The sequence below is a fragment of the Hyla sarda genome, chromosome 9 (assembly GCF_029499605.1).
Source record: "Hyla sarda isolate aHylSar1 chromosome 9, aHylSar1.hap1, whole genome shotgun sequence".
NCBI lineage: Eukaryota > Metazoa > Chordata > Amphibia > Anura > Hylidae > Hyla > Hyla sarda.
In genome coordinates, this window is record NC_079197.1 from 85,615,608 (window position 1) to 85,640,339 (window position 24,732).

At 41.5% G+C, this 24,732-nt stretch overlaps 1 protein-coding gene and 1 long non-coding RNA gene across 5 annotated transcripts in view; one reads left to right on the forward strand and one right to left on the reverse strand.

The window, feature by feature from the left end:
• ARHGEF9 (Cdc42 guanine nucleotide exchange factor 9) overlaps positions 1–24,732 on the reverse strand; it is a 356,509-nt gene that overhangs the window by 51,108 nt on the left and 280,669 nt on the right. For all 4 annotated transcript variants that reach the window (XM_056540084.1, XM_056540086.1, XM_056540087.1 and 1 more), the window contains 2 exons: positions 21,773–22,005; positions 10,828–10,957 (listed from right to left, as the gene is read on the reverse strand). In XM_056540084.1, the coding sequence (XP_056396059.1) occupies positions 10,828–10,957; positions 21,773–22,005 (363 nt within the window). The remainder of the gene's footprint in view (positions 1–10,827; positions 10,958–21,772; positions 22,006–24,732) is intronic.
• On the forward strand, positions 5,553–7,481 carry LOC130291390 (uncharacterized). Its single transcript, XR_008847918.1, has 3 exons — positions 5,553–5,643; positions 6,345–6,444; positions 7,384–7,481. It is a non-coding gene; the product is annotated as an uncharacterized LOC130291390 (long non-coding RNA).

Sequence of the window (24,732 nt, forward strand, 5' to 3'; positions counted from 1 at the left end):
ACCAAAGTGCATGGCAGTGCCGACGTCTGGAGCTGTAACTATTGTAAGGGACAATACATGCCCTTTACGGCCCACTGGGTGAATGTGGTTCCTGCACAGCCATAACAGCAACAGGGAAAGGTTACGTCGCTTCTTCCTCCACGCTTTCAGGCCGTTAGTCCTGTGACAGTGTTGGACAAGTCTCAGTGCCCCTTCAGCATACCATGTGTGCAGGGCATGGTGGTACCACGCTGTTCTTCACATGGTTTCCCTTGGCGGAGGGGAGGAACTGCTAAAATTAATTCATGAAAAAATCGGAGCGTGGCGTACTCCACGGAAATCGGAAATGGGAATTATGGTGAATGACAACAGGAAGAACATCTTGTCTGAACTGCGACAAGGAAGGCTGAGCCATGCTCCCTGCATGGCACACATGTTCAATCTGGTTGTCAAGTGGTTCCTGAAGTGTTCCCCCATTTGCAAGACATCCTAACAATGGGAAGGAAACTTTGCATACACTTCAGCCATCCGTGAGCTGCAGTGTCAGAACGATATCCCCCAACATAGTCTGATTTGTGACGTTGCGACATGTTGGAATTCCACCCTCCATATGTTAGTCTGACAATACAAACAGAGAAAAGCCATCACCGATTTCTTGATGATCCAAGCAGATAGGGATACTCTCTGTGAAACTTCAATGTCAACAAGTGGCAGCTAATACGTGACACCTGCCATTTGCTCGGGCCCTTTTAGGAAGCCACATTATTAGTCAGTCGTCAGGATTAAGGGATGAATGACATCATTCCACTGCTTCATTTCCTACAACACATGTTGGAAACGATGGCTGGTCAGGGCACTGGAGGTGTGGCGCCTAAATCTCATGGCCACATGAGCCCTGTGGGACTGAACTGGAAGAGGAGGAGGAGGAGGAGGAGGGGGAGGGGTACAGTCGAGCACAGTTTAGGTTTCGCAAAATTGGCTGTTTTTCTAGTCATCTGACAGGAGAGGAGGAGCAGGAGCAGCCAGAGGAGATAGAGGGTTATAAGGAAGGTGAGACAGAGGACCCAGACACGCCGTGGCAGTATGCCAGGGAGATGGAGGTAGGGAGTCCCTCAGAGTCACTTGCACAAATCGTACAATGCATGCTCAGTTGCTTGCGTAGAACTGCCGAATTGTCACCATTTGGCAGCAGGATGACTTCTGGCTCTCCACCTTATTGGACCCTCGCTTCTGGCACAAACTGGGGACCTTTTTACACCCACTGAGAGGGAGAACAAACTGACATACTACAGTGACATCCTACGTAATTAGTTGGCCGATTGTATGTGATTATAAGTTAGTTGATGCAGTCATTGCCATATCATTGCTAAGGGGGATTGATTGTTATTGTGCATTGTTTCTGTTATTGTAATTTGATGTAATCCAGTACCAGGGTACCGTTGCTATATCTGGGGTATATGTTTTTTAGGGGTTGGGGTCATCTGTCTTTTTTTGTATTGTGATTTTTGGTAAATTGTTTAATAAAATGTATTTATATTTTTGTAATTATTGGTGTTCACTGGTTTTTGGTGACAATTGTAGGAGCCTTTGGTATAGGAGTGTTGTTGCCAGTTTCTATTTTTTATTTTTTTATATATTATTCAGAGGAAGAGTGTAGGTATTATACTGTCATTCAGACACTATATGGTCTCCTCATGTTGCCACAAACTCCTGGCTGTGTCATTCAGCCACCATATGGTCTCCTCATGCTGCCGCCACCTCCAGGCTGTGTCATTCAGCCACTATATGGTCTCCTCATGCTGCTTGTACATTACTTAAAAAATTTTAAGTTAGCACTAGCTACCATAAATCTTCAAATTAAATTAGAAAATTCATCTTTTAATCTTAGGGATTGTGAAGCACTATTGTCTCCTCATGCTGTCGCCAACTCCAGGCTGTGTCATTCAGCCACTACATGGTCTCCTCATGCTGCTTGTACATTACTTAAACATTTTTGAGGTAGCACAGCTACCATAAATTTTCAATTTAAATTAGAAAATTAATCTTTTAATCATAGGGATTGTAAAGCCCTATTGTCTCCTCATGCTGTCGCTAACTCCAGACTTTGTCATTCAGCCACCATATGGTCTCCTCATGCTGCCACCACCTCCAAGCTGTGTCATTCAGCCACCATATGTTCTCCTCATGAAGGTGCAAACTCCGGGCTGTGTCATTCAGCCACCATATGGTCTCCTCATGCTGCGGCAAACTTCAGGCTGTGTCATTCAGTCACTATATGGTCGCCTCAAGCTGCTGCAAACTCCGTGCTGTGTCATTTAGCAACCATATGGTCTCCTCGTGCTGCCGATACCTCCAGGCTGTGTCAGTCAGTCACCATATGTTCTCTTCATGCTGCTGCAAACTCCGGGCTGTGTCATTCAGCCACCATATGGTCTCCTCATGCTGCTGCCACCTCCAGACTGTGTCACTCAGCCACTGTATGTTCTCCTCCTGCTGCCGCAAACTCCAGGCTGTGTCATTCAGCCACTAAATGTTCTCCTCATGCTGCCACCACCTCCAGGCTGTGTCATTCAGCCACCATATGTTCTCCTCATGCTGTCACAAACTCCAGGCTGTGTCATTCAGCCACCATATTGTATCCTTATGCTTCCGCCACCTCCAGGCTGTGTCATTAAGCCAATATGTGGTTTACTCATGCTGCCGCAAACTCTGGGCTGTGTCATTCAGCCACTATATGGTCTCCTTATGCTGCCGCAAACTCCAGGCTGTGTCATTCAGCCACTATATGGTCTCCTCTTGCTGCGGCAAACTTCAGGCTGTGTCATTCGGCCACCATGTGGTCTCCTCATGCTGCCGCCACCTCCAGACTGTGTCATTCAACTACCATATGGTCTCTTCATGCTGCCGCAAACTCCAGGCTGTGTCATTCAGCCACTATATGGTCTCCTCATGCTGCTTGTACATTATTTAAACATGTGTAAGGTAGCACTAGCTACCATACATTTTCTATTTAAATTTGAAAATTAATCTTTTAATCTTAGGGATTGTGAAGCCCTATTGTCTCCTTATGCTGTCGCCACCTCAAGGCTGTGTCATTCAACCACTATATTGTCTCCTCATGCTGCTTGTACATTACTTAAAAATGTTAAGGTAGCACTAGCTACCCTAAATCTCCAAGTTAAATATGAAAATGCATCTTTATTTCTTAGGGGTTGTGAGGCCCTATGGTCGCCTCCTCATGCTGCCGCCGACTCCAGGTCATGTCATTCAGCCACCATATGGTCTCCTCATGCTGCCACCAGCTCCAGGCTGTGTCATTCAGCTACCATATGGTCTTTTCATGCTGCCGCAAACTCCAGGCTGTGTCATTCAGCCACTATATGGTCTCCTCATGCTGCTGGAACATTTTAATGGTAGCACTAGCTACCATAAATCTTCAATTTAAATTTGAAAATTCATCTTAGTATCTTAGGGATTGTGAAGCCCTATTGTCTCCACATGCTGTCGCCACCACCAGGCTGTGTCATTCAGCCACTATATTGTCTCCTCATGCTGCCTGTACATTACTTAAAAATGCGAAGGTAGCACTAGTTACCATAAAACACCAATTTAAAAATTCATATTTTTATTTTAGGGATTGTGAGGCCCTATGGTCTCCTCCTCATGCTGCCACCTACTCCAGGTCGTGTCATTCAGCCACTATATAGTCTCCTCATGCTGCTGGGACATTACCTAAACATTTTTATGGTAGCACTAGCTACCATAAATCTTCAATTTAAATTTGAAAATTCATCTTATTATCTTAGGGATTGTGAGGCCCTATGGTCACCTCATGCTGCCGTCAACTCTAGGCTGTGTCATTCAGCCAATATAGAGTCCCCTCTTGCTGCCACCAATTCCAGGCTGTTTCTTCTGCCAGATTATGGTCTCCTCATGCTGCTGCCACCTCTAGGCTCTGTCATTGTGCTACCATGTGACATGTGATTCCTTGTTGGATTTGGTCTTTTGTAACCACACATTTTATTATTAAATCTTAAATTTCAATTTCAGAAAATTGACAAAGTAATAACAATGAACCATAACTGATTAAATGAAACATTTGCACTTTCACAGTCAGGGGGGCATTGAGAGGCAGGGGCTGGAACAGGTGGTGTATCGCCTGGTGGAGGACCATCAGCTCGATGCTCACCAGAATGGGTACTCAAATTTTTTTTTTATAAATTCAAATTAAAAAAAATTACATAAAATTCTCTTTATTCTCTTCAATTTTGACCGTGTATGGTCTCCCTGCTGCCACCTCCAAACGCTTGGCAGCAGTGATTCTAATAGCGATGCCTGTAATCTGCATGTCATACTGAATAACAGTATTATTTCACTAACACAGCACACTGCCTATGCGTGTTAGGACAAGGCAAAGTGTTCTACGCCCCTATTGAGGCTATATGGTCTCCACATGCTTCCGCCACCTCCATGCTGTATCATTCAGCCACTGTATTGTCTCCTCATACTGATGCCACCTCCAGGCTCTACCTTTTTGCCGTTCTGCGATAGTGATTCTAATAGCGACGCCTCTGATCTGCATGTCATACTGAATAACAGTATTATTTCACTAACCCAACACACACCCTATGCATGTTACAGCACGGCAAAGTGCTCTACACCCCATTGAGGCCCTCTGTAGGCTAGAAATAGCCGTTTTTAATACCGATTTGCCGCAAATAAATTCCGACCAAACCAATTTTTTTGGGAAAATTTTGCGAATCGGCCAAAATTTCAAAAATTCACTCATCTCTACCTTTAATCATTGAAGTGTTTTTATGAAGATATGAAGTCTTTAGGCTGTATTTGCACACTCCATTATAATTGCCTTTTTGACTTGTTTTTATGTATTTTGGCTGTTTCTGATGCAATTTTTACCTTGATGTTCACAATTTCAGCAAAAAAAAGCACCTTTATTCATCACAATTTGGGGAATTTCATGGCAAAAAAGGCAAAGAAGTAAAACATAACCTCAGGAGAGGTGTGTATCTTCTATATATCCTGATCCTATAGCTGACAGGAGGTTTGCTGACCCAGGACTAACTTCCATTAAACACATTAAGCACGGTAGCTTTCAGAGCTAAAAAAAATAAATAAATAAGTAAAACAGAGTGCCTCTTCAACTCTGCTACATCTATAAGCCTGAGATTACAATTTATACTGAGACTCATTGAGATATACAATATAAAAAAAATGATATTGATTTTATGATTTATGGCTGTGTTCTCTTGATACTTTATAATTATGGTCAGAATTTAACAAATTTAAAGGAAAACTGTCACATATTTTCTCCCGCACTATCCACCGGTATTGGGGGATAGTGCGGTAGACGCTGAGTAAAACTAGCCCTACCTTGGTCTGATCCGCGCCGCTGTTCACCCGCACTTGTAGTTTTAATCTCTGTGTATATCCTGCTGTAACTGGGAAAGGCGGTGCTTCTGCGGGCTAACTGACACTGACGTCAGCGCCGCTCATGAATATTCATCCCTCCTGTTCTCCCTCATGAGCGGCGCTGACGTCAGTGTCAGTTAGCCCGCAGAAGCACCACCTTTGCCAGTTACAGCCATATATACACAGAGATTAAAACTACAATTGCGGGCGAACGGCGGCGTGGATCAGACCAAGGTAGGGCTCATTTTAATCAGCGTCTCCCGCACTATCCACCAGTACATGTCGATAGTGCAGGAGAAAATGAAAAGGACTTCTTTTTTGGCTTTCTTTATGAAACAAATTCAAATTTTAGCATGATATTGGGGTCGTTTGTTATTTCGGCTATGTACAGCCCCATAAAATGATGGTTGGTAAATTGAATATTAGGCTTTGCTGTAGCCCCTCCCCTAGAAAAAACAGACAAAAACATTAGAAAAAAATGGTTCACAAAATCTGGAAATGTAGGACTCATTTCGTCTGTGACTTTTCTTGATGCTCAAAAATGAGTTCAAAATAGTGTGTGTGTGCATATAATCCTAATAATATTTATCATTAGAACAGTATCCAACCCTTTCTGAATGCTGTCACTGTATGTGCTATTATTACCTCTTGTAGTAGGACATTTCATAGATGTATTACTGTAAATACAGAGCAAAGTTGGCCAAACCAGTTGATTTTAGCAGTACTGGTCAAACTGTCTTACACCAAGATTCTCTTTGTTACCAGAGCAATATGAGAAAAGTAAGCTAATCTCTGATTGGTTGCTATGTGCAACAATAAAAATCTTACTATAAAGCGACCCTCTACTGTATACCCTCTACTGTATGTCTGTGAAGAAAGACTGGGCATGTTGTAGTTCCATGCCTGATCCTTTGTTCTCACTCCTGTCCTATCAGTCTGCAGCATGGAAACAGAGAGGAGGGGGTTACAGAGCAGCCTGCAGTTATTGGACGAAGAGACCCAGCACAGCAGACTTAGGGAAGAAGTGAATGCATGGTGAGTGAGGGCAGGCTCAGAGCTTGCCTCCGACACACCCTTCCTAAGCAGTGGATTAGAATGAGTGAGAAGCAGAATAGAAGGATTTCTGGGCAAAACACAGAAGCAAGACACATAAAAGTGTAAAGCATCTGCATGACATAGTGAGTGACATAAATAAGCATTATTTTTGTGATATGACAGATATGTTTTAAATAAAAACATATTTAGGTATATAGAAATGCATGTTAAAAAAAGGATCTTTCATACAATAAACCATAAATGTCCCTCTTTGTCCATCCAAACAGTTGGGAGGTGCACAAAACAGCTGATATTATGCACTGTTATCTTACACTAAACTAACCTTAAAATGAAGAAAAGAAAGCAGGAGCCAGCGCACAGTCTTCAGGTTTATTCAAGAGGTATACAAAGGTAACAGGATAGTACACATACCGGCACTCCGGATAGGATGTGACGCGTTTCGGGTCACGTGACCCTTTGTCTGTTTGACAAAGGGTCACGTGACCCGAAACGCGTCACATCCTATCCGGAGTGCCGGTATGTGTACTATCCTGTTACCTTTGTATACCTCTTGAATAAACCTGAAGACTGTGCGCTGGCTCCTGCTTTCTTTTCTTCATATTTCTGAGGAGATTGCCGAGCGCAAGGAAAGGTGTAGCTGACTATCTTCCATTTCACTTTTTAACCTTAAAATGATCACCTCCAGATTTATATTTCTATATTCCCAGATATATAGCTGGATCTCAATTTAATAAACTGCTTCAAATCTCACAAAACAATAAAGATGTTTTATCGCAGAAATAGCATTTTCTATCTAACCAAAATAAAACAGCCAGGGCCAACAGCCAGCATCCAATGTTTAATAGAGAATATGTGGAAACCTAGAATAGCATGATACAATTTCCCTGACTCATGAGGTCATTTACTTTCTTCCCACAGGATATATGCATGCCAAGTCAATAACATCCACAAGCACAAGACATTTAGACTGCAAAGAGTCCACATAAAGCCCAAAAATCTTATCTAATCAATGTTTCTATTATGCAAAAAAAAAAAATAATAATAATAATTATATATATATATATATATATATATATATATATATATATATATTGCAGACAAGCAGTTTTCCTATGAGAGTACAATGTGGTAAAGTTCAGCAATAAATCATTAAAAATCTAAGACATAATTAATTTGTAAGCAATTTGATTAGACACACTAATAAATGACATTACATTAACCATTGGTGCCTACAAGATAGAGAATGAAAGCAAGGTAACAGGTTTTCATATACGGAAAAAGTTAAAAAGAGATATAAAGAAAGAGGTAAAGAGAATAAAAAGGTAGAAACCTGAGAGAAAAGAGCATGGGCAGAATTGAACACGAGCAGAGACAAGGGGGAGATTTACTATTGCACACATGCCAGAATTCAAGCATCATATGTGCCAGAAACTGTGTTTTATGACCAGAGGCTTAAAGGGGTACTCTGCTGGAAACATCTTATCCCCTATCCAGGCCAAGTTTCCGGCCAAGTTTCTGCATGGAGGGGGCGTGGCGTGATGTCGCGAATGTGGAAGCTATGTCCAGATTTCAGGGTTTTGGTCTCCAGCGGCGGGGATAAAATGTTTCAAACTGAGTATTCCTTTAAATTGTAGCTTCTGGGCCCTGATGCTAAATCTGTAACAGGGCCCAATGTTCCAATTATAACACTGGTCTCTTTCGAGGAAGATGTACCTTGGGACATCCTTAGACACCAGTGTGACTGCTTCCTCTGCACCCCCCCCCCCCCCCCCTATAGTTACACCCCTGTATATGACTTATGACCCAGTTATAAAGAGTTTTAGACACTCTTTAGATATCTCCTCACCAATGGAAGGAGTGTGGCATTGATAAAGGGGGTATGGTCTATGACGTAACACTGTGCTAAGATTCTGGTGCAGTATAAGCCAACTATTAGTTGGTCTAAGAATACAACAGATTTATCAAAAAACTTAAACTGCTGTGATAAATCTTGCACATTCTTAGGCTATGTTCACACATGCTATTTTGGCAATTTTTTCCAGCAGTAGACAGCTACAAAAGGGCCAAGAGAAAATGAAAGGCTAAACAAATATTGGCTCAAAATAAGTTTCAAAACGTATGTGTGAACCTTAGAATGCCAGACTTTCAAGTCTAGTGAAATTTGCCAGTTTTACTTAATTTGGGCAAATGAGTTATATACTGTAGAAGAAGCAGTAGAGAACGCTACAAAGGGGAGTGTGAGACATGCAGGAATGAAAAGAGAACAAGCTGAAAAGGAGGAGGAGAGTAGAGGACATTATCCTTATACTATGTCACTGATGTGTTATGATTATCCCACTACTGTTACATAGGACAAGCATTTTATTTATGATGGTGCCATGTGCAGCAACTTCTGATGCCTCCTTTGTATGGAATACCACATAGTGCCCAGATAGTAAAATCATACAGGGTACATATAGCTTTATAAAAAAAAAAGCTGCGTACTGTTCAACTGACTTTCCATATATCCAAGTGTGGAATTAAGAATTATGGCCAGTGGTGTTCCCTTCAGTAAAGAGAGTGTCACAGAGTTGAGGTCACCTTAACTGTGACATCATTGCATTACCCCTGTTTTGTGACATCATTGGATGTATTACCTCTGTTCTGTGACATCACTTTGTGCATTATTCCTGTGTATTAGAGAAAGACTTGAGGTACAGACAATGATAATGATCAGCTTTTCATGTTCTGATCTTTCTGCTCAATTTGGTCATTGATAAATCTGGTTATTGAGGAGTTAGACACGGGAGGGAATTCATCAAGACCTGTGCAGAGGGAAAATTGACCAGTTGCCCATAGCAACCAATCAGATTGCTGCTTTCATTTTTGAAAAGGCTTCTGTAAAATGAAAGAAGTGATCTGATTGGTTGCTATGGGTAACTGGTCAACTTCCTCTGCACAGCTCTTGATGAATCTCCCCCATGGTTTCTAATTTTTCTATAGAGTTCCATAGTTATTTATTACTCCTTTGGGGGACAGGAAATTTAGAATAAAAGACACAATGATGACTAATCAATGTAAAACGCAAAATAAGATGGCGGAGAGTAAGTAGGGGAGGGAAAGTAATCTTACCCTGTTGGTGCTTTCACATGTGCTGTCTTGATACAAATTTTGGTGCAGTTGTTTTAAAGTGTGTGAGATGTGGAAGAGGCCTTCTGGGTTGTTAATAATTGGTGTACTTTATGTGAGGTTTTATTAGGTAGAAATGTGTGAAGTCAATGTATACACATATACAGCCTAGGAATGGCTGGTGCTCACACCACTTCCCAGGGGTGGGGTGGGGGTAGATAGCTTAGAAGTAAATGAGGACTCATCCATGTCCTGAAACAATAATATGTAGAGGAGAAAATAGACAGACAGATGCAGCGCTAATAGTGCCGGTTATCCGCGGATAACGGATGGTAGCTAGAGCCTACTCACGTTTATATGTTGCGCTAATGTCAGGCGCAAAGCTGATTGTAAACCTTGAGCCGGTATCTTTTCCGTAGGTGTGCCGGGAGCAGCTGGCCGTCGGTCCCGTCAGAAACGGTGGGTGCGATCCTGTAGCGGGTGTGGGAGGTAGGAATCCCGGCAAGGTTTAGGAGACCCTTGCCAAGATTACTACCTCCCCCACCCGCTACAGGATGTCCTGAAACAAGTGATGCACCGTGTGGAGAACCAGGTAGAATTGCTGGAGATAAGGTGCCAGGTCTCAGCTTGCTATTAAAGGGTTTATCCAGGGAAAACTTTTTTTAATATATCAACTGGCTCCAGAAAGTTAAACAGATTTGTAAATTACTTCTATTAAAAAAAAATCTTAACTCTTTCAGTACTTACGAGCTGCTGAAGTTGAGTTGTTCTTTTCTGTCTAAGTGCTCTCTGATGACACCTTTCTCAGGAACTGTCCAGAGTAGAAGCAAGTCCCCATAGCAAACCTCTCCTACTCTGTGCAGTTCCCAAGACAGACAGAGGTGTCAGCAGAGAGCAGTGTTGTCAGACAGAAAAGAACAACTCAACTTCAGCATCTGATTCTTATTGGAAGGATTAAGATTTTTTAATAGAGATAATTTACAACTCTGTTTAACTTTCTGGAGCCAGTTTATATATAAACAATATATTTTCCTGGGATACTGCTTTAAGTGAAGACTACCATGTGAAAATACATGAAATAATGGTTTTTTTTAATCCATTCCTAGTTTGGCTTTTAGTAACTGTTTCAAAAACTGCATCAAAATGCCATGTGTAAAGACGCTATATTTGGAACAGTTAGAAATTCTCCAAACACCATTTCTGCTTATTTGCTTTTAAATTTTACATATAACCATAACATTTTTTCTTGCTAACCTCCCAGTCCAGGACTGATGCTTGCCACTGTGCAATTTTGTCAATATTCTCCAGTCTTCTCTTACGTTCATTGATCTGTTGAGTGACGTTCCTCATGACAGCTAGAGCTGCTGCGACATACCTGTAATCGCTGCACATACAAAAACAAAACATACATAATTTACTTGTGAGGATTGTTCTCGGGTCAGATGTATAGCTTTTATACAGGGGACGGGCAGTATTAGTCATCATAATGAATAGGGAAGAGCAAGTCTATATGGTGTACAGTTCTTTCTATACTGGTTATTTACTACTAGATTGTAGGTTATGGAGAATAAACAAGATCTCAAGATAAATCACCAGCCTGATCCCTAATCCCACTGTATAGTTTACATAGAATCAGTGTGTAGCCTGTGATCCTTAGTGTTCATCCTGAGTGACCTGTCTTTTTAGAAGATTGTCTCTGTGCCTTATGCATAAAATGCGTTGCAATGATGAAGATATATTGTGATAGCTATAACTACTGTATTATCAATATTTCTCTTTGTTGCAATTTATTTATAAAGTAAGATGCAACAAACATTGAGATGACGAACACAATGGTAAAAACAGGACATCTATCAAAATTATGATTTAGAATATTTTTTACATATCTGTCCATAAATATGGACAGATAAACAATGTGTTTCAATAAACAATGTTTTAGGATAAGCTATCATTAAATAACTAGTGTATATATATATATATATATATATATATATATATATGGGTTCCTACACAGTAGAAAGAATTAGTAAAGCAGCAGGTATTCAGGCATAGAGTACACCAATATAGGGCTATAGTAGCAGTTGGAATAGGACAACAAGTGAAGATGATATAATACAGAGCATGATGTACAAATGAATGAGTTTGTAAAGACTAATAATGGAAATATACACAATGAAGAGGGGAATAGTGCACCCTAGAATACAAGTGTGTCAAGGTAAATCCCACGTTATCATACAAACTGAGCTATCAGGGCGTCCCGAATGTTTCTAAATGCAGGGACCGTGTATTTGGTCAAGGAGGAAGAGCACCACATACCCCACACTTTATCGAACTTGCCAGGTCACCCCCTGTGTTTAACAATCAGTTGTTCATAGGACATAGTAGCATTCACCATACGTTTCCATCCAGACAGAGTAGGGAGCCTGGGATCCATCCATTTCTTAGCAATCATTTTCCGAGCAAGGAAAAGGGACTCTCTCAGGAAGATACCCACATGATGATTCCAGTCTTCCTCAGACAGGATCCCAAACAGACATACCATTGGTTGTAGGGGAACAGGAATAGAGAGTAGCGTAGACAACAAGGATATAACATCTTGCCAAAATGTAGCGACATAAGGGCAGTCCCACTTGAGGTGTCAGAAATCGTCACAAGGGGCATGGCATCTATGGCAATTATTATCTGGTAGCCTACCCATACGATGTAACCTGAGGGGCATTAAATAACTAGCATGAATGATATACAGCTGAACCATTATTAGCTGCCGGAGACACCAGTGTATGGGAAGAAGTCACCTCCTGCCATTCCTCATTAGTGATGAGCGGCATAGGCCATATAAAAATTTGCGATATTTCGTGAATATATGGACGAATATTCGTCATATATTCGCGAAATTCGCATATTTGTTTTCTATTTTTTTCTATGCACATATGCGAAAATCGATGCCCATATGCGAATTTACGCGAATTTTGAGCCCTCCCTTCTTTAATGGTATAGGGAACTAATGGGCTGGTGCATTAACTCTGAGATTTTTTGCCCATTGAAACTAATAGGCCTCTTGTGGTCTATGGGGATCTCATGGTATGTAAAACTAAGATAAGCAGGAGGGCTTGGCAGTACAGTGGGTGGGAGACTGTGTGGTGGTTTGACTCCCGGGGTGGGACGGAGTGTTACAGTGTTGTGGTTAAACTTTACTTTCCTGGAAAAGCTGCTGAGTTGCCCATAGCAACCAATCAGATCGCTTCTTACATTTTGCAGAGGCCTTGTGAAAAATGAAAGAAGCGATCGGGTTGGTTGCTATGGGCAACTCAGCAGCTTTTCCAGGAAAGGAAAGTTTAACAACAACATTGTAACACTCCATCCCACCCCAGGACTTGAACCACTGCACAGTCTCCCATCCACTGTACTGCCAAGACCCTTCTGCTTATGCACAGTTTTACATACTGTGAGATCCCCATAGCCCACAATGAGCCTATTAGTTTCAATGGGCAAAAAATCACAGAGTTAATGCACTAGTGCAGTGGTCTCAAACTTGCGGACCTCCAGATGTTGCAAAACAACAACTCCCAGCATGCATGGGAGTTGTAGTTTGGCAACATCTGGAGGTCCACAGGTTGGAGACCACTGCACTAACCCATTAGTTCCCTATACCATTAAAGAAGGGAGGGCTAAATATTCGCAAATATGCGCATATGCGAAGAGCAGAGAAGGATGATCAGTGATCACTGTGATGTGTACTGTGAACAAAAAAAAAGCGAATATTCATAATTGCGAATATAAAGTGCTATATTCGCAATATTCGCGAATATGCGATATTTGGGATTTAAATTTGAATTGCGAATATTCACGAGCAACACTACTCATCAGTTATGGATGGCAGATGGGACCTCCAGTAGTCCCTGGATGCAAGAGGCATGTTTTTGTGCTTAGTGGTGATCAAAGGAGGGGCCTGATGGAGGAAACTGACTAGCAAGGACATGCCGCAGTTGTTAATACTTAATAAAACGTGTTCTATGGAGGCCAAACTCATCCTGTAATTGGGAGAAGGACTTGAGCGTATTGTTTTCATAGAGCGAGTTCAAATGTAAAACATTGTGTTCCTTCCAGAATTGGGGGTCCAGATCTGAGGAAAGATGGGAGAGACCAATATTGTCCCAGAGTGGTAAGTCTGCCATGACATCTGAGAATGAGTAAATAGTTTTGGCCGCCCGCAAAACCTGTAGAGCTAACCTATGGATCGGCAAGAGCCGTCACCCAACAGTGGACGGGGTCTCCAGCCATACCCGAAGGTCAGTCGTATTAATAAAATGGGCCAAATGATGCTCAGAGTTTGGCACGGCGGAGGGCAAAAACCAGGACCGCAAAAGGCGCAATTGTCCCGCTAATTAATACACGTTAAAATCAGGCAAAGCATATCCCACCATGTCTTTCAGTCTCTGCAGAGTGGACAGTTTCGATTTGGAACTAGAATTGCCCCAAATAAAGGAGGGTAGCAACAAATGCAGGGACTTAAAAAACAAAGAGGGCCGGATGAAGCACTTGAGTGTGCGAAACAGAGCTTGTTGCCACCGTATCCCCCCTGTTCTTCCCTGTATCGTCTCCCCCTTGTAATGTGAGTATTTTCGGCATGAATAAAGCATGAAGAAAGAAACTTATTGGTGAGTGGCCGGCTTTTTTCCTTTTCCTCTACTACACATATGCGATATTGTTGGACATTTTCCTTGGCCTGAGCCCCACCAGTTATTCTTAAGCAAGTACCAATAAAAAAGAAGCCCACATCCAGTTACCTCCCATAGCGGAGTGCCCGCAGTGCCGTAAGGAGTGCTTTCTTACTATAGCTTAATTAGGTTTATCCTGCCAGGAACAGACAATAGGAGAAAGATCCAGACCTTGAATTTATCTTTAACAAGAGTTAGAAGAGGGCAGTCATTTAAGGAGAAATCCTGATAAGGATCTCTTAGATTGCGGCTCTTACCACCCGATTTCACTTCTGCATATGGATTACAAAATTCTGACAAAAATTCTAGCAAATAGACTTAATAAAGTTATACTCTCTATTATCCATGCCGACCAATCCGGATTTATGCCAGGGCGGTCGACCACTGACGCGCCCAAACAATTGTGTAGCTGGGTTCTGCCATTGGCGGGGACAGGGCATTGGCCTCATTAGATGCGGCCAAGGCATTTGATTCTGTTGAATGGCCATATCTCATGTCCGCATTGAGGCACTTCGGTTTTGGCGAGGGCTTCATGCGTTGGATCTCTATTCTTTACGCTGCACCTACAGCCCAGGTATTGATGAATGGGACTTGCTCTCCTTCCTTCTCCCTTGGGCGGGGCACTATACAGGGGTGCCCCCTGTCGCCGCTTTTGTTTGCGATGGCGGTGGAGACAGTCTGATTCCAGGCATAGATGTGGGGGATAGGGAGGATAAAATAGGCCTTTACGCAGATGACCTTATTTTACTTTTTAGGGACATATTTGGTGACTCCGGTCTCCGCATAAATTGGTCTAAATCAGTCTTTCTCCTGCTCTCCCTCGCCCGGTCTATAATTGTAGTAATTGGTTGCCATCTCGATGAGCGGTGTACCAGAAAGGAAACACCTCATGAAAAGGAAGTGTGGAAAGAGTGGGCCTGCCACTGCACAAACGGTTTATGAAGCAAGTGCCCCAGATAATAAGGCCTGAAAACACAGTAGTATAGACTAACAGGGCCTATCGTCTAATCAGTTCAAAGGGGAACCCCATAATCATTGTAGACAAACAATAAAACGGCATAATAAACAGTAAACTTCCTATAGAAGCCCTAGTATCCAAAAGGAGAACAAGTGAAAGTTGCTCTAGTATGAGGTAGAGCCCGTAATGTCATATATGTAGAATATCCAACTGCTGCCTCTCATCACCTAGTAAGAATAAAGCAAACGGGGGAGGAAGATGGATATGCCTAAGTTATCCCCAACAGTAATAATGAACCATCTTAAGTTAAACGGAAAGCAGCCCCTTTCGGTAAGTCCAGCTTACTCATCTAGGAGGGCACACAGCCAGAAGACAACACCTGTAAAGCAAGCAAGTTATTCAGGGAAGAGGATGAGGAAGGAAAGGAAGGGGAGAAGGAGGACAAGAAGAAAAGGGCCAGAAGGAGAAAGAAAAGGGGGAAGAGCTAAAAAAATGAGGGAGAAAGAGATGCAGGAAAAGGAAGAAGGAAGTGAGGAGTAGGAGAAGAGGGTGAGGGGCAGAAGGAAAGGAAAGAAGGGGGAGGGCCAGGAGGAAGAAAGAAAGGAAGGAGGGCAGGGGGGGGGGGATGAGCGAGGAGGAGAGGAGAGAGGAGGGGTCTAGGGGGTTCTCCAGGAGGGGGACCTGGGCAGGGACCTGGTGTGCCCGCACGATAGTGAAGGCCACCAACAGTGGCACATTAGGGAATAAGTTACGGAACCACCTCTCCACAAATGCTGCTGGTGACTGACCCTCCGCCGGCTCCGGCATTTTGCTTATCCGACGTTATTCCGTCTCAGTCTATTTTCCAAGCCATCTTTTTTTTTGTGACATTGCTCTAGCTGAGACTCCAGCGCCAAGACTGCATTAGGCAGGAGAGCTACAGTGTCCTCCAAGGTGGACACCCAGCTCTCCACCTCAGTAATACGGCCCCGCCAAGTCTGCATGTTCTGCCGCAACAGCCCGACATCTATTTTCACCTCCTCCATCTTACCGGTCAGGGTAGTCTGGCACGACGTAATGGCGCTGAGAAGCTGAGCTGTGACTTGCTTCAACATGAGGTCTGGAGTGGTTTCCGGTACCGACATCGCCCGTGCCCCGGAGGCCGCAGCATCTCCGCCAGGCTCTCCTCCCTCCACAGGGCCACAGGCGCCACCTTGGCTGGCATCTCATGCAAAGTCCCGGAGCCGCTCTATGGCGGAGTGAGCCCGGTTAAGGATCTGGTTGATTTTGCTGGTTCTGACCATTATTAGGAACAGGATGAAGGTAGGCAGGGTCACAGGATAATAAGCAGGAGGCTGAAATCACGGGCTCAGAGCGGGAGCTACTCCGACATGCGACCGCTCAGAGCTCTTGTCAGGCCATGCCCCCTTGTACATTTCATTTTTCATCAGTTTACCACTTTGCAGGGTCCATTTTTCATTTTCAGTTGTCCTTGAGTTAGTTGGTAGAGCCTAGTCTCTATAATGTCTCTCATACACTACAAACAATAGATATGCACTATAACTCCAAATACACCATTAGAAGCAACAGCTGCATGAAGGATATTACAAAGCAGTACTGAGCTGGGTAAACTCTTATTTAAAGGGGTACTCTGCTGAAAACATCTAATCCCCCTCACCAAAGGATAGGGGATAAGATGTTAGATTGTGGGACCCCCACGATATCTGGGCCAACAGCTGCACTTCTGCATCTCAAGGTTACTTATAGCCTTCATGACAATATTCTCTGTCCTCCTATAGATGTATGTTGTTTACAATGTAGCCCATAAATAACAACATGGTTGGTAAACAATAAAACAGCATTTAAAGTATATTAATGAATGTTTGGAAAGATTTAGATCAGGTTATACTGCAAGCAGTCTTATCACTGGTCTAATGTACTACTTGAGATAAAAAATAAATTAAAAAAAGCCAAATACATGGATTAAAGGAGTGGAAAACTTTTTTTTTTTTAAATGAACTGGTGCCGGAAAGTTAAACAGATGTGTAAATTACTTCTATTAAAAAATCTTAATCCTTTCAGTACCTTTTAGCAGCTGTTTGCTATAGATGAAAATCTTCTTTTTTGTCTTGTCCACAGTGCTCTCTGCTGACACCTGATGCCCGTATCAGGAACTGTCCAGAGCAGGAGAAAATCCCCATAGCAAACCTATGCTACTCTAGACAGTTCCTGACATGGATAGAGGTGTCAGCAGAGAGCACTGTGGACAACACAAAAAGAAATTAAAAAAGTAAAGAATTTCCTCTGTAGCATACAGCTGCTAAAAAGTACTAAAAGGATTAATATGTTTTAATAGAAGTAATTTACAAATCTGTTTAACTTTCTGGCACCAGTTCATTAAAAAAAAAAAAAGTTTTCCACCGGAGTACCCCTTTAAGTTAGAGCAATGGGGAAATTTATCAGAGGATTTACCTATTGGTAGGTACTTATATTAGGAGGACTGTAGGGCTATACAATAGAAGTATAAAAGAATCCCTTCAGTGAAAAGAAAAAAATGCATAACCCCTTTAGATCCCTCTGTTATCTTGGCTGAGAGCAATTTAAAAAATATTTTATCTGCTTCACTGCCTTAAAAATCCAATGAAAAAGCCCTTACAAGCAAGATATATTTTCAGGATTCCTTGCTCTACCTTGAAATGACCAAGTAAAATCACATTTTTTAACACCTTTGCTTAAACATGTATTGGACTATATCTGTATCAAATGACCTTTGTAGGGTTGGGAATCCCTTTTTGTTTGATAAACTACGGTAATTGTATGGAGTCATGCTGCACTCTGTAATCTGTGGGGTGATCTAGCAATAAGTACAAGGATCCAAGTCCCCTGCAGCGCCACCACAGGGAAAAGTAAACATTACACAATTTCCCCTGAAATCTATGGGCTGATACAGTAGATGCTTCTTTGGCTAAAAGACGAGATAAGCAATCACCGTCCTCAGTGATTCATAACTTATGATACGACATCCAGTTTGCTCCGCTATAATGCTGTGTTTTCTAATCTAAACTTCACTTATTGATCACTTTGTGGCGCAGAAAAAAAAGAAGCACGGAACTGAAGAATGTTTTGTCAAAGCTGCAGAAAACTTCAGCTTCTTACTTCAACTTCTTTTTCCATGCTGTACATCCCATTCAATTTTAGAAAGTTCTTCAAATCCTCTTATTGATATATCTGCTTTATAGCCATCGTAATTTGCAAGGAGAACACAAATAAGGTTTCTGGTTGTTCTCTACTTATACTATTAACCAGGGATTAACGGATCCATTGTCATTAATTCAGGGGATTATTCTGTCATATATTGAGTTAAGAAAATATATTCCACTTACATAAGGACAAATTTGCATCTGCATAAAAGGGATTTTGTATCCCCCTCCCTCTAGGTCAATGCAGTAATACAATGTAAATGCTTTCTCCAACCATACTATTGTATGTACAGCAATGTCATCTATGTGTAAAACTTTTATGATATTGAGCACCTCACTTCACAAATTTGCTCAAATGATCGAAAGCCCCTGTAAAGTGTAAAAAAAAAAGGTGGAAAACTCACACACATTCCAATGGCATCTGGTTTCTTGAGTACATATGTGCAAAAATTATTTTATTTTTATTTTATAAGTGATAAATTCAGTGAGACTAAGGCTACGTATTGTGGCCGAAACGCGTCACCTGTCTTCCATGTTGGCTGATTGCTAAATAAAGTACCAAGTATTGCTTGAATTGCCACGCTGGACTTTCTCTTCTTTCTCCTGCAATTGCTGGACTGGGGTCCGGTCCTGTCCGTGCCGTGGCGAGGGCACAAGGGTGAGCTGTGTCTACTCTGCTTTGATAAATTCAGTACACCAACCGGGACATTTGCTAACTACGCCCCTGGAAGCGCACAAGAAAAATTACAAAACCAGGGAAGACAATATAAAAATTGTGCAAAATTAGATGATATATTTGGCAAGTCAATGTGCAAAATAGAAACATTGGGGGGGGGGAGGAAATTAAAAGACTTGTGTTATCAGGGATCTTTATTTTGCACCACAAAGTGTGTTTACTGTGCCTCATTTTCAGAACTGTGTTTGGACTTTTGAAAATTTGGGGCAAATAGCACAAAAAGCAAGTATACTTGGTATTTGCAGCGAAATTTTTTGCGTCAGGAAGTCCTGCCAAACCTTTGAAAATAGGGTGCTAATGGCACAAAAAGTCTAACAATGCCCTAACATCACCCCGTTTAAAAAACTGGTTAACAGGGTGCTAAAACAGGTGCTAAATATTTGAATATGTGGCGCTAATTTTAATCAAATGTGGCGCAGCTAAAGCAAAGAAAGTGGTGTTAAATCCTTTAAATATCCCCCCCATTGTGCCTGTTGAGGCACAGACCTTGTTGTAGAGTAGCATAACCGTGTAATTGGATTTATAGTTGGCTATGGGTGTCTATATGACAGCTCCTTGTTAGCATCTTATTGTTAACATTTATAATAAATGTTAAACTTATACTCTGGAAAAAGACTCTAAGATATTAGAGAGATATTTATATATCGAGATATATCCCGAAGAGATATTTATAAGAAGCAAATACTAATGCAAGCTTTCTTTTACTGGTGGATCAGCTAATCTAATGTCTAATCAAGTGTCTTGCCCTATAATAAAGAGAGACAAAAGGTACCTGCTATATTTGCTGGGAGAAGGGTAATCCATCTTCTGAAGGAAATATACTGCAGTCGGGCTATTGATTTCATACTTATGTATTCATTTTATTCCAGTGGACATCAAAGCTTGTTAATGAGAAGAATGCAGGAGGGCGGCTGCCACCACTATATGATAAACTAGCAGCAAGAGCCTGCTCCAAATGAGTGGCAGTGCCTGACCCCACATGGCAGGATCCTCAGGGATCACTGCCACAAACAGATATGTCTGCTGAGAATACAGCAATACTGCCAAGACTGACAGATCCCCATTCTTGGTCATTTACAGGAAATGCTCTTCAACACCATTGAAAAGGCTAATCTTACCCAACATTTCTAGAGATGAAAATTAAGATGATCTCAGGCAGGTAAACATGCCCTGCATTACCAGCACCTAAAAGATCATCTGTTATCATGGAGATATTTTGGTATTAATTATATAACATCTTTCATGTTCTTGAATATGCTATTGCACTGTTTTTTTGGCGGTCATGTGAGCATGGTGGGTTCACATCATAGTTTGACCGTATACTTCAATAGGTTGCTGATACTGGTGTGTATCGGCCGCGGCCCTATTCCCTTTAACAGGTTGAGCGTAGTCACTGCTTTTAAAGGGGTACTCCGGTGAAAACCTTTTTTCTTTTAAATCAACTGGTGCCAGAAAGTTAAACATATTTGTAAATTACTTCTATTAAAAAATCTTAATCCTTCCTGTACTTATTAGCTGCTGAATGCTACAGAGGAAATTCCTTTCTATTTGGAACACTGATGACATCACGAGCACAGTGCTCTCTGCTGACATCTCTGTCCATTTTAGCAACCGTGCATAGCAGATGTATGCTAAGGGCAGCATAATGGCTCAGTGGTTAGCACTGCTGCCTTGCAGTGCTGGGGCCTTGGGTTCAAATCCCACTATGGACAACAATAAATTAAGTATTATTATTATAATGACGTCAGCAAAGAGCACTGTGTTCGTGATGTCATCAGAGACAATTGCAAAAAAAAAAGAATTTCCTCTGTAGTATTCAGCAGCTAATAAGTACAGGAAGGATTAAGATTTTTTAATAGAAGTAATTTACAATTCTGTTTAACTTTCTGGCACCAGTTGATTTAAAAGAAAAAAGGTTTTCACCGGAGTACCCCTTTAAGCCCTTTTTGCACTCATGTTTATTTTGAGGCACTCACTGGCATGGTCTGCTGTGCTTCTCAGTCCTGCTAAACAAACATATACATACAGAATATGACCAGAATAAAGGTACCAGGGGCCACTGCCAATACACAGTAGTATATGTTGGCTTCCCAATTTAATGGGATGCCAATGTATACATGACACTAGTCAAATTATGAAGTAAAACCAGCATAAGGTGGGATTCATGTAGTTTCAGAGGTAGTCTTATGTGTTAAAAGACACAGATGACTAGGACATGCCCTCCCCTTATAATCAGTGGGCACCTGCCCCCCTGACTGTGGAGGGAACTGCAGCAGGGTTCATTCAAGTGAACGCTAAGTTTAGGTTTATGTCTGGCATTTGTTTCTATGGAAACCCATGTTATAAACTATATAGAAAAAACTGAAACAGCGCGCACACACACACACACACACACACACACACACACACGCACACACACAGTTTGCTCCATTCATTATGTGGATCTATGGGAGTTTCAGCAGTCTGACCCTTACCAATCAGCGTGTTTTCCCCAGTCCTATAGACAGGGCATAACTTCTTCTGATGGAAATAGCCATTTAATCTATTAATATATTTCAGGCAAGAATCTCTAAAATGGGGCACAGGGTGATCTGGTCAGTTGTAATACCTGTGATCCTGTGCTGTGTATTTAAGAAGCTCAGCCAGCTGAAGCGGGTACTTGCAAATCTTCTGCACGGGAGTCAGGAGAAACCCATCGATTGCAATGTCGATCATTTGCTGCAGTAGTCGGCACGCTTCAAAGAAATGCTGATACCTGCCGTCCTTCATCAGCTTAGAGAGCTCCATGCAGGCATCCAAGTGATTATTGCAGTACTCTGAGTAAATCCAGAACCCATCTTGCTGTGACAGAAACATGGAAAAGGATTACATAAGAAAGTGCTGGCATGAGTTAAATCATTGAAAACAACAGACAGGGCAGAACCTTGTGATATTATAGTATTAAAGGGGTTTTACAGATTTAGAAAAAACATTCTCAAAAACAGCAACACACCTGTCCATTTACATTACTCAGGCTGAGCTGCAATACACACCCCATGGACAGGTTCTGGAAGAAGAAAACCTGTTTTTCTAACCCTGTACAACCCTTTTAAAGGGGTTTTCCCATCGGCTAAAAACTAAAGTAAAAGTGCCCGGCAAGCTCAGGGAGCTGTTCGGGATCGCCGCGGTATAGTCGCGGCATCCCGAACAGCTGTAGCACAGGAGGAAGGTCTCTTACCTTCTCCTGCGCTGTCCGATCACCGAATGAATGCATCAAAGCCTGAGATCCAGGCTTGAGCATTCAATCGCCGAAAACACTGATTGATCCATTCCTATGGAGATGCCTTAGGAAGAAGCAAAAAGACCTATGGATTCCAGGCGCTGTCAACTTGGTTCTCAGTGACAATGAAGGCCAATATACTACAGGTTTTAATGAACACAGTAGTTTTATTGATATAAACATAAAAAAAGTGATGACGCATTTCGAGGGAAGACACCCGATCTGAGGAAGAGGGGTCTCCCCTCGAAACGCGTCATCACAGTTTTTTATGTTTATGTCAATAAAACTACTGTGTTTATTAAAACCTGTAGTATATTGGCCTTCATTTTCACTGAGAACCACGTTAACAGCGCCTGGAATCCATAGGTCTTTTTGCTTCTTCCTAAGACGTCTCCTTCAGGACAAGTGCCATCTTGCTTCCTGCGACCTCCGACATAGCAGTCATCTGGACATCAGTGAGTACCCCGTATGGGGTGATATGCGCTCCATTTATTTCTCTCTGGTGAGCATCCATATATAAGAGCGGTGGACTCTCCCCCTTAGCCTACTCCTCACATTACCTAGGGTAAATCGGTCTTTTTTCTTTTTTGTCTTGTTCACATTCCTATGGAGATGGATCAATCAGTGTAAAAGATCAGTTATGCAAAGGAGCTATAATATTGCATAAGAAAAGTGTAAAAAAAATCATTAACCCTTTCAATTATCCCTTCCCCTAATAAAAGTTTGAATCACCAGGCATTTCCAAATGTAAATAAAAATAAAAATAAACATATGTGGTATCACCGCGTGCAGAAATGTCCGATTTATAAAAATATACCACTTTTTAAACCGCACGTTCAATGGCGTACGCGCAAAAAAAGTCCAAAATAGCAAATTTTTATCACTTTTTATACCACAAAAAAGTGAATAAAAAGTGATAAAAAAGTCTTATCAGAACAAAAATGGTACCGCTAAAAACTTCAGATCACGACGCAAAAAATGAGCCCTAATAGCGCCCTGAACACAGAAAAATAAAAAAGTTATAGGGGTCAGAAGATGACCATTTTAAACGTATAAATTTTCCTGCATGTATTCATGATTTTTTTCTGAAGTGATACAAAATCAAACCTATATAAGTAGGGTATCATTTTAATCGTATGGACCTATAGAATAAAGATAAGGTGTCATTTTTACCGAAAAATGTACTGTGTAAAAACGGAAGCCCCTAAAACTTACAAAATAGTGTTTTTTCATCAATTTTGTCGCAGATTGATTTTTTTTCCCGTTTCACCGTAGATTTTTGGGTAAAATGACTAATGTCATTACAAAGTAGAATTAGTGATGCAAAAAATAAGCCATCATATAGAATTTTAGGTGAAAAATTATCGCTACTGTCAGTGAGGACAAGCTGGGAGTTGTAGTTTTGCTAATGCTAGGGGAGATGTGAGCAGACAGCATACTGAGGGAGGGGGCGGAGACCTGCACAGTGAGGCCACGCCCCCTCCCTTTGAGAGGAATTCAGACTAGTGAGCTAAATTAAAAGTGTAATAAATAAATAAATAAATAAAAGTGCTAAACACATAAAAATTTATGTACATGGTCAGGATTAGGTACTGAGTGATATATTTAAAAAAAAAGTTTTTTTGTTGAATCTGATGGGTACGCTTTAAGGTCCTATAGTAAGAGTTCCTTTGAATCCATTACTGTATTTGGAAGAAAAAAATGGATAGATAAACTATCACAAAAACTAGCCCAACTTGATGCTTTATTAGTGCACGCAAGCAGAGGTGGACTAACTGTGATCTCGGACTCCATACCCTGAAAATTGAGGCCCATGATAACCACAATACATTGAGGGGTTATCCAGGATTAGACAAACATAGTTGCTCTCTTCCAAAAACAGCTCCACCCCTGTCCTCAAGTTGTGTGTGACACTACAAATTGATGCAAAAAAAGACAAAACAAAATGTTTTGTAACCTCAAACTTAGTATTCAAATGAGTGGGATTTGTTTTTTATTGGCCTTTATTGTCACCGTGTCAATGTGTGATATAGCAAGTAATTGCATTTCCATGGGTAAATGAAAACTATTTACTGTGAAAGATAGGGAACTTGCATTTTTGAATGAAGGTCATAACATTAGTTTTATCTTTACACAAATCGGATACTATTTATCATGACAGCCATGTATAGACACATGGAGAAGGATACATGTTAGCATGTCTTTTCTTCAAAACAATGTAATAGATTTCAATCATCTCGACAAATCGATCTAAATAGCAGACACACAAGGGCCACTAATAGCTGAATAGCTTAGTTTTCCAAGGGGCC